The 10,277-nt window shown below is 61.0% G+C and overlaps 2 protein-coding genes across 3 annotated transcripts in view; one reads left to right on the top strand and one right to left on the bottom strand.

Moving 5' to 3' along the window:
• The window catches only part of KAT8 (lysine acetyltransferase 8), a 14,119-nt gene extending 10,856 nt beyond the window's left edge, over window positions 1–3,263 (top strand). For both annotated transcript variants that reach the window (XM_080639818.1, XM_080639817.1), the window contains exons 9-11: window positions 258–408; window positions 1,494–1,648; window positions 3,016–3,263. In XM_080639818.1, the coding sequence (XP_080495944.1) occupies window positions 258–408; window positions 1,494–1,648; window positions 3,016–3,080 (371 nt within the window). In that variant the 3' untranslated portion in view covers window positions 3,081–3,263. The remainder of the gene's footprint in view (window positions 1–257; window positions 409–1,493; window positions 1,649–3,015) is intronic.
• Window positions 3,264–3,923: 660 nt separating this feature from the next.
• On the bottom strand, window positions 3,924–10,132 carry LOC308232595 (serine protease 33-like; the record flags this gene model as incomplete). The annotated part of the gene is given in 7 exon segments (XM_080639812.1): window positions 3,924–4,622; window positions 4,625–4,649; window positions 5,963–6,055; window positions 6,057–6,112; window positions 6,391–6,686; window positions 7,661–8,000; window positions 10,069–10,132. Coding segments are annotated over 7 exon segments (1,434 nt in total). The 3' UTR covers window positions 3,924–4,062.
• Window positions 10,133–10,277: the final 145 nt, after the last annotated feature.

Genomic DNA, 10,277 nt, shown 5'->3' with positions numbered 1-10,277 from the left:
TGCCCCCATTGCCCCCCATTACCCCCATTGCCCCCATTGCCCCATTGCCCCCATTGCCCCCATTGCCCCATTGCCCCCCATTACCCCATTGCCCCCATTGCCCCCATTGCCCCATTGCCCCATTGCCCCCATTGCCCCCCATTACCCCCATTGCCCCCATTGCCCCATTGCCCCATTGCCCCATTGCCCCATTGCCCCATTGCCCCCATTGCCCCCCATTGCCCCATTACCCCCCTTGCCCCCTTGCCCCATTGCAGGCTATGAGCTGTCCAAGCTGGAGAGCACCGTGGGCTCCCCGGAGAAGCCGCTCTCGGACCTGGGCAAGCTCAGTTACCGCAGTTACTGGTCCTGGGTGCTCCTCGAGATCCTGCGCGACTTCCGCGGCACCCTCTCCATCAAGGACCTCAGGTACGCACCGGCACCGACCAGTAGGAACCAGTATGAACCAGTACAGACCAGTATAAACCAGTATAAACCAGTACGGAGCAGTAGAAACCAGTATGAACCAGTATAAACCAGTACGGAGCAGTAGAAACCAGTATAAACCAGTACGGACCAGTAGAAACCAGTATAAACCAGTACGGACCAGTAGAAACCAGTACAGACCAGTATGAACCAGTATAAACCAGTACGGAGCAGTAGAAACCAGTATAAACCAGTACGGACCAGTAGAAACCAGTATAAACCAGTACGGACCAGTAGAAACCAGTACAGACCAGTATGAACCAGTATAAACCAGTACGGAGCAGTAGAAACCAGTATAAACCAATACAGACCGGTAGAAACCAGTATAAACCAGTACGGACCAGTAGAAACCAGTATAAACCAGTACAAAGCAGTACAGACCAGTATAGACCAGTATGGCCCAGTATAAACCAGTAACAGGGCAGCATAAACCAGTAGGGACCAGTATAAACCAGTAACAGAGCAACATAAACCAGTATAAACCAGTAACAGAGCAGTACAGACTGGTACCAGCCTAACAACAGCCCAGTAGCGTTTATTGCATCCCAGTAACATCCATTACATCCCAGTGCATCCCAGTGCATCCCAGTAACATCCATTACATCCCAGTGCATCCCAGTTCCATCCCAATTCATTCCTGTTCCATTCCAGTCCCTCCCAGTCCATCCCAATCCATTCCCAGTTCATTCCCAGTTCATTCCCAGTTCATTCCCAATGCATTCTCAGTTCAATCCCAACCCATTCCCAGTTCAATCCCAGTTCAATCCCAATCCATTCCCAGTTCAATCCCAACCCATTCCCAGTTCAATCCCAGTTCAATCCCAATCCATTTCCAATCCATTCCCAGTTCATTCCCAATCCATTCCCAGTTCATTCCCAGTTCATTCCCAGTTCATTCCCAATGCATTCCCAGTTCATTCCCAGTTCATTCCCAATGCATTCCCAGTTCAATCCCAATCCATTCCCGGGCCCCTCCCGGTCCCTTCCCGGGCCCAGCCCGGTCCCAGCGCGGTCACGTGTCCCCGCAGTCAGATGACCAGCATCACGCAGAGTGACATCATCAGCACGCTGCAGTCGCTCAACATGGTCAAGTACTGGAAGGGGCAGCACGTGATCTGCGTCACGCCGCGCCTCGTCGAGGAGCACCTGCGCAGCGCCCAGTACAAGCGCCCGCCCATCACCGGTACCTGTGGGGCGGACCCACAACTGGGACCCACAACTGGGATCTATGGGGCGGATCCACAACTGGGACCCACAACTGGGATCTATGGGGCGGACCCACAACTGGGACCCGTAACTGGGATCTATGGGGCGGACCCACAACTGGGACCCGTAACTGGGATCTATGGGGCGGATCCACAACTGGGACCTGTAACTGGGATCTATGGGGCGGACCCACAACTGGGACCTGTAACTGGGATCTATGGGGCGGATCCACAACTGGGACCTGTAACTGGGATCTATGGGGCGGATCCACAACTGGGACCTGTAACTGGGATCTATGGGGCGGACCCACAACTGGGACCCGTAACTGGGATCTATGGGGCGGATCCACAACTGGGACCTGTAACTGGGATCTATGGGGCGGATCCACAACTGGGACCTGTAACTGGGATCTATGGGGCAGACCCACAACTGGGACCCATAACTGGGATCTATGGGGCGGATCCACAACTGGGACCCGTAACTGGGATCTATGGGGCGGACCCACAACTGGGACCTGTAACTGGGATCTATGGGGCGGATCCACAACTGGGACCCGTAACTGGGATCTATGGGGCGGATCCACAACTGGGACCCGTAACTGGGATCTATGGGGCGGATCCACAACTGGGACCCACAACTGGGATCTATGGGGCGGATCCACAACTGGGACCCGTAACTGGGATCTATGGGGCGGATCCACAACTGGGACCCGTAACTGGGATCTATGGGGCGGACCCACAACTGGGACCTGTAACTGGGATCTATGGGGCGGATCCACAACTGGGACCCGTAACTGGGATCTATGGGCGGATCCACAACTGGGACCCGTAACTGGGATCTATGGGGCGGATCCACAACTGGGACCTGTAACTGGGATCTATGGGGCGGATCCACAACTGGGACCTGTAACTGGATCCATGGGGCGGATCCACAACTGGGACCTGTAACTGGGATCTATGGGGCAGACCCACAACTGGGACCTGTAACTGGGATCTATGGGGCAGACCCACAACTGGGACCCACAAGTGGGACCTATGGGGCAGACCCATAACTGGGACCTATGGGGCGGACCCACAACTGTGACCTATGGGGGGGACCCGTAACTGGGACCTATGGGGCGGACCCACAAGTGGGACCTATGGGGTGGACCCCCAAGTGGGATCTATGGGGCGGACCCACAAGTGGGACCTATGGGGTGTACCCACAAGTGGGATCTATGGGGCGGACCCACAAGTGGGATCTATGGGGTGGACCCACAAGTAGGAGCCAGCACTGGCATCTATGGGGTGGACCCACAAGTGGGATCCCCCTGCCCCATAACTGCCTCTTTCTGCCCCCCAACAGTGGACTCCATCTGCCTGCGCTGGGCCCCCCCCAAGCACAAGCAGCCTAAAGTGGCCAAGAAGTGAGGAGGGAGCCGCGACTGCTATGGGGCGCCCCACGTCTCCTATGGGGTGCCCCACACCTGGTATGGGGCGCCTCATGTCTCCTATGGGGTGCCCCATGTCTCCTACAGGGTGCCCTATGTCTGCTATGGGGTGCCCCACATCCCCTATGGGTCTGAGTGCACACCAGTAAAGGTGCAGGTGGAACTGGGACTCGGGGTGCTTTATTGGGGGGCACCTTGGGGTGCCCGCTGTGGGTCCCGTGACCCATAAGTGTGGGTCCCGTGACCTGCAAGTGTGGGTCCCGTGACCCATAAGTGTGAGTCCCGTGACCCATAAGTGTGGGTCCCGTGACCTGCAAGTGTGGGTCCCGTGACCCATAAGTGTGAGTCCCGTGACCTGTAAGTGTGGGTCCCGTGACCCATAAGTGTGGGTCCCGTGACCTGTAAGTGTGGGTCCCATCACCTGTAAGTGTGGGTCCTGTGACCCCTAAGTCTGGGTCCCCTGACCCATAAGTGTGGGTCCCATCACCCATATGGGTCCTGTGACCCCTAAGTGGGGGTCCCATCCCCACTTGGGGGCCCCGCTGCCCCCCTATGCCCTGACCCACAGGACCCCCAGGAGCCCCCATAGAGCCCCATTGATCCTGGGGCTGCCCCCGCCGCTGTGGGGCCGCTGTGGGGCCGGGTCCCAGGAGTCACAGGAGCCTTCGTCCTCCTCCTCCTCCTCCTGTGGCCATGGGGGGGGACCGGGGCTGGATCCGGAGTCGATCCCGATCCCATTCTCGGTCCTGGATCCGATCCCGTTCCCAGAGCTGGGTCCAGCGTAGATCCCATTCCCGATCCCGGCCTCGATCCCATTCCCGATCCCGGGGCTGGATCCGATCCCGGAGCTGGATCCGATCCCATTCTCGATCCCGGGGCTGGATCCAATCCCGTTCCCATTCCCATTCCCGGGGCTGGATCCGATCCCAATGCCGTTGCCGATCCCGTTGCTGGATCCGATCTCATTCCCAATCCCGGAGCTGGATCCGATCCCATTCCCAATCCCGTTGCTGGATCCGATCCCGTTCCCGATCCCGTTGCTGGATCCGATCCCATTCCCAATCCCGTTGCTGGATCCGATCCCGTTGCCGATCCCGACCCCGGAGCTTGATCCGGGCTCGATCCCGCTCCCGGATCCGATCCCGCTCCCGCTCCCCGTTCCCGTTCCCGCTCCCGTTCCCGCTCCCGCTCCCGCTCCCGCTCCCGTTCCCGCTCCCGTTCCCGCTCCCGCTCCCGCTCCCGTTCCCGCTCCCGCTCCCGCTCCCGTTCCCGCTCCCGCTCCCGCTCCCGTTCCCGCTCCCGCTCCCGTTCCCGCTCCCGTTCCCGTTCCCGTTCCCGCTCCCGTTCCCGCTCCCGTTCCCGTTCCCGCTCCCGCTCCCGCTCCCTCCCGCTCCCGCTGTCACCGTGTCCCGGATCCAGGCCCGGTGCGGGGCCGTTCCCGTGTAGAGCCCCGGGCTGGGGCCGGCGCCGCAGGAGCGCCCCCCGCTGACCACCCCCGCCAGCAGCCAGCGGCCCCCCGCAGGCACGAGAGCGGCCCCCCCGAGTCACCCTGCGGGAGCGGAGCGGGAGCGGAGGGGAGCTCAGCGGGGGGGGCACGGGGGGGATGTAGGGGGGATATGGGGGGGACATGGGGGGGTATAGGGGGGACATAGGGGGGTATAGGGGGGACATAGGGGATGATATAGGGGGGACAAGGGGGGGGATATGGGGGGATGTGGGGGGGACATGGGGGGGACATAGGGGGGGATATGGGGGGGACAAGAGGGGGATATGGGGGGGACATGGGGGGGACATAGGGGGGGACATGGGGGGGACATGGGGGGGATATGCGGGGGATATAGGGGTCACATAGGGGGGTATAGGGGGGGACATAGGGGATGATATAGGGGGGACAAGGGGGGGGATATGGGGGGATGTGGGGGGGGACATGGGGGGGATATGGAGGGGATATGGGGGGGACATGGGGGGATATGGGGGGGATGTAGGGGGGGATATGGGAGTCACATAGGGGGGGTATGGGGGGGGATATGGGGGGACATGGGGGGGATATGGGGGGGATGTAGGGGGGGACATGGGGGGGACATAGGGGGGGATATGGGGGGGACAAGAGGGGGATATGGGGGGGGACATGGGGGGGATGTAGGGGGGGATATGGGGGGGACATGGGGGGGGATATGCGGGGGATATAGGGGTCACATAGGGGGGTATAGGGGGGACATAGGGGATGATATAGGGGGACAAGGGGGGGGATATGGGGGGATGTAGGGGGGGATATAGGGGTCACATAGGGGATATGGGGGGGATGTAGAGGGGGATATAGGGGTCACATGGGGGGACACGGGGGGGATATAGGGGGGACATAGGGGGGTATAGGGGGGATATAGGGGGACAAGGGGGGGGATATGTGGGGGATGTAGGGGGGATATAGGGGTCACATGGGGGCACATAGGGGGGACAAAGGGGGGGATATGGGGGGGATGTAGGGTCACAAAGGGGGGTATGGGGGGAGATGGGGGGATGTAGGGGGGGATAGAGGGGTCACATAGGGGGATGTGGGGGGGACATAGAGGGGTATAAGGGGGGGACATAGGGGGGATATAGGGAGGATATAAGGGGGGACATATGGGGGGACATAGGGATCCCATGGGGGGGCATGGGGAGCATAGGGGGCTATAAGGGAGGGACATGGGGATCACATGGGGGACATGAAAAGGGCTGGTTTTGCCAAGAAGGCCAAAATGGGGTGCAAAGGGGGTATTTGGGGTGCAAAGGGGGTATTTGGGGTGGAAAGGGGGTATTTGGGGTGCAAAGGGGGTATTTGGGGTGGAAAGGGGGTATTTGGGGTGGAAAGGGGGTCCTGACCTGGCAGGCGTCGCGCAGCCCCTGCGGGTGCCCGGCGCACATCGTGTCCCTGCTCAGCACCGTGCTGGGCCCGTACAGGCAGCGGCAGCGGCGGCCGGCTCAGCACCGTCACCTGCGCCTGCTGCAGGGTCTTGGGGGGGGGCAGCGGGCCTGGGGGGGGGGCACAGGGGGTCAATGGGGTCCTTCAGGGGGTCCCAAAGGGGTTTAGGGGGTATCTGGGGGGGTCCTAGGGGGTATTTGGGGTCCTCAAGGGGGGGTTTAGGGGGTCCCAAGGGGGGTTTAGGGGTATTGGGGGGGTCCCAAAGGGGTTAGGGGGTATTTGGGGTCCCCAAGGGGGGGTTTAGGGGGTCCCAAGGGGGGTTTAGGGGGTATTTGGGGTCCCCAAGGGGGGTGCTTGTGCCCCCCCCGTGTTCATTGCTGGCACTGACCGGCGTCGCGGGTGTCCCCCCATCCGGTCACGGTGCAGTTGGTGCCGGGGGGCACGGGGGGGTCCTGAGCTCCGGGTACACAAATGGGCCGGACCCATCGCGTGGGGGTCACGGGGGGGTCCAGGCGGGCTAAAGCCAGGTCACCGCCCCCCCCCGCCTCGGTGACGTCACGGGCGCCCCCGCTGACGTCACCGGGGCGGTGCAGTGACGTCACCGGCCGCACTTGGATGTCCGGGGGGGGGGACAATAAATGGAGGGTGCCCAAGGAGATGCGGTACTCGGAGAGGGGGTTCTCCCTGCGGGGGGGGGGACACAGAGATAAGGGGGGGACACCCCTAAAATGGGGGGTAATGGGGGGGTTTGGGAGGTACCAAAGGGGTTATGGGGGGGTCTAAGGGGGGTTTTGGGGGGTGTGAGGGGGTTTGGGAAGTACCAAAGGGGTTATGGGGGGGTCTAGGGGGGGTTTGGGAGGTACCAAAGGGGTTATGGGGGGGTCTAAGGGGGGATTGGGTGGGTAATGGGGAGGTTTGGGAGGTACCAAAGCGGTTATGGGGGACTTTAAGGGGGTTTCGGGGGGTAATGGGGGGGTTTGGGAGGTACCAAAGGGGTTATGGGGGGGGTCTAAGGGGGGATTGGGAGGTACCAAAGGGGTTATGGGGGGGTTCTAAGGGGGTATTGGGGTGTTTGGGGGGGTCAAGGGGGGGGTATCGAAGGGGATATGGGGGGTAATGGGGGATTTGCGGGGGGACAATGAGAGGGTTTGGGAGGTACCAAAGGGGTTATGGGGGGGTCTAAAGGGGTAATGGGGGGTTTGGGGGGGGAGGAATGAGGAAGTTTGGGAGGTCTCCGGTGGGGGGGGGGCCTTGGCCTGGTTTTGGGGTGTTTTGGGGTATTTTTGGGGAGGTTTGGCCGTTTTGGGGGTATTTTCGGGTGGTTTTGGGGTATTTAGGGTGGTTTTGGCCGTTTTAGGGGTATTTTCGGGTGGTTTAGGGGTATTTTGGGGTGATTTTGGCCGTTCTGGGGGTATTTTCAGGTGGTTTAGGGGTATTTTGGGGTGATTTTGGCCGTTCTGGGGGTATTTTCAGGTGGTTTAGGGGTATTTAGGGTGGTTTTGGCCGTTTTAGGGGTATTTTCGGGTGGTTTAGGGGTATTTTGGGGTGATTTTGGCCGTTCTGGGGGTATTTTCGGGTGGTTTAGGGGTATTTTGGGGTGATTTTGGCCGTTCTGGGGGTATTTTGGGGTGGTTCTGGGTCCGTTGTGGGGTACTCACGGCGGGAAGCAGTGCGCGGCGCTGAGCACCCAGGCGGGGCTGACGAGGGCCCCCCCGCAGACGTGGCCCCCCCGGAAGGTGATGCTCGCCTGCCATGGCCACTGCCCCGGCAGCGCCGCCGAGCCCCCCACCACGCGCGGCTGCACGGGGGTCCCGCACGGCACTGAGGGGGGGGGCAATGTTAAGGGGGGCCCAAGTGCAATGGGGCAAGAGAGACCCCCTATGGGGCACCCCCAATGGGACCCCCTCAATGGGAACCCCCCAATGGGGCACCCCCAATGGGACCCCCTCAATGGGAACCCCTCAATGGGGCACCCCCAATGGGACCCCCAGGCCCCCCCTTATGGAGCACCCCCAATGGGACCCCGTCAATGGGAACCCCTCAATGGGGCACCCCCAATGGGACCCCCTCAATGGGAACCCCTCAATGGGGCACCCACAATGGGACCCCCTCAATGGGAACCCCTCAATGGGGCACCCCCAATGGGACCCCCAGGACCCCCCTTATGGGGTCCCCCCCAATGGGACCCCCTCAATGGGAACCCCCCAATGGGACCCCCAGGCCCCCCCTTATGGAGCACCCCCAATGGGACCCCGTCAATGGGGCACCAGCACCCCATAACCATGGGGACCCCCTCAACTGGACCCCCCCAATGGGACCCCCCCATGTGCCCCCCCCACCTGTGTCATCGGCTCTCACCGTCCCCCAGTGACCTGCAAGAGGTTGATGGCATCAAAGAACCCGCTATGGGTCGGGGACACCGCTATGGGGCAGGGGGCATCCCTATGGGGCAGGGAGCATCCCTATGGGTCGGGGACACCCCTATGGGTCCCTATGGGGCAAGGACATCCCTATGGGGCAGGGAGCACCCCTATGGGTCCGGGACACCCCTATGGGTCCCTATGGGGCAGGGAGCATCCCTAGGGGTCCGGGACACCCCTATGGGTCCCTATGGGGCAGGGACACCCCTATGGGGCAGGGGGCATCCATATGGGGCAGGGACACCCCTATGAGTCCCTATGGGTCCGGGAGCATCCCTATGGGTCTGGGACACCCCTATGGGTCCCTATGGGTCTGGGACACCGCTATGGGGCAGGGAGCATCCCTATGGGGCAGGGACACCGCTATGGGGCACGGAGCATCCCTATGGGGCCCGGGACAACCCTATGAGTCCCTATGGGCCCGGGACCCCCCCATGGGGCACCCCTGCAATGGGAGCCGGGATGCAGGGATGGCGGAGCAGGAAAAACCGGCCCTGAGGAAAGGGGTCACCTCCCTGGGCCCCCACCCCCCTCCCACCCCATAGCCCCTCTATTGACCCCATGGTCTCCTATAGCCCCTATATCCCTCCGTATCCCACCCATGCAATGTACCCCCTATATCCCCAATCCCTATGTTCTATACCCCCTATATCCCCAATCCCTATGTTCTATACCCCCTATATCCCCGATCCCTATGTTCTATACCCCCTATATCCCCGATCCCTATGTTCTATACCCCCTATATCCCCGATCCCTATGTTCTATACCCCCTATATCCCCGATCCCTATGTTCTATACCCCCTATATCCCCGATCCCTATGTTCTATACCCCCTATATCCCCGATCCCTATGTTCTATACCCCCTATATCCCCGATCCCTATGTTCTATACCCCCTATATCCCCGATCCCTATGTTCTATACCCCCTATATCCCCAATCCCTATGTTCTGTACCCCCTATATCCCCGATCCCTATGTTCTATATCCCCAATCCCTATGTTCTATACCCCCTATATCCCCGATCCCTATGTTCTATACCCCCTATATCCCCAATCCCTATGTTCTATACCCCCTATATCCCCGATCCCTATGTTCTATACCCCCTATATCCCCAATCCCTATGTTCTATACCCCCTACATCCCCGATCCCTATGTTCTATATCCCCTATATCCCCAATCCCTATGTTCTGTACCCCCTATATCCCCGATCCCTATGTTCTATACCCCCTATATCCCCGATCCCTATGTTCTATACCCCCTATATCCCCGATCCCTATGTTCTATATCCCCAATCCCTATGTTCTATACCCCCTATACCCCTCCATATTCCCTCAGGCCCTCATTCCCGCCTCCCTCCCCTCACGGCCCCCGCCATGTTGCCCCCCTTCCCCACCTCCATATCCCCCTATATCCCCCCATAACCCCCTTCATTACTCCTATATCCGCCTATATCCCCCCCAATTATCCCTATATCCGCCTATATCCCCCTTTATTATCCCTATATCCCCCTTCATTATCCCTATATCCCCCTTCATTATCCCTATATCCCCCCTATACCCCCGTTCCCGCCTCCCTTCCCTCACGCCGGCGGCCATGTTTGCCCCCCCCCCATCCCCATCCCCATCCCCGTCCCCGTTCCCCGCTCACCTCCCGGCTCCAGGAGCAGCCCCAGCCCCAGCACCGCCAGGACCGGCCCCGGCCCCGGCCCCATCGCCGTGGATCCGGTAGCGCCGGTTCCCGTGGGGCCGGTACCGCCCGTGTGTCCGGTAGCGCCGTGGCCGAGGCCACTTCTACCCCCCCCCCACCTCCCGCCACTCCTTAGGCCACGCCCCCTCCCCTAGGCCACGCCCCCCTCG

The sequence above is a fragment of the Psittacula echo genome (assembly GCF_963264785.1).
Source record: "Psittacula echo genome assembly, contig: SCAFFOLD_46, whole genome shotgun sequence".
Taxonomy (NCBI): domain Eukaryota; kingdom Metazoa; phylum Chordata; class Aves; order Psittaciformes; family Psittacidae; genus Psittacula; species Psittacula echo.
The sequence above is the reverse complement of the archived record's forward strand: the minus strand, read 5'-3'. Positions and strand labels throughout refer to the sequence as shown.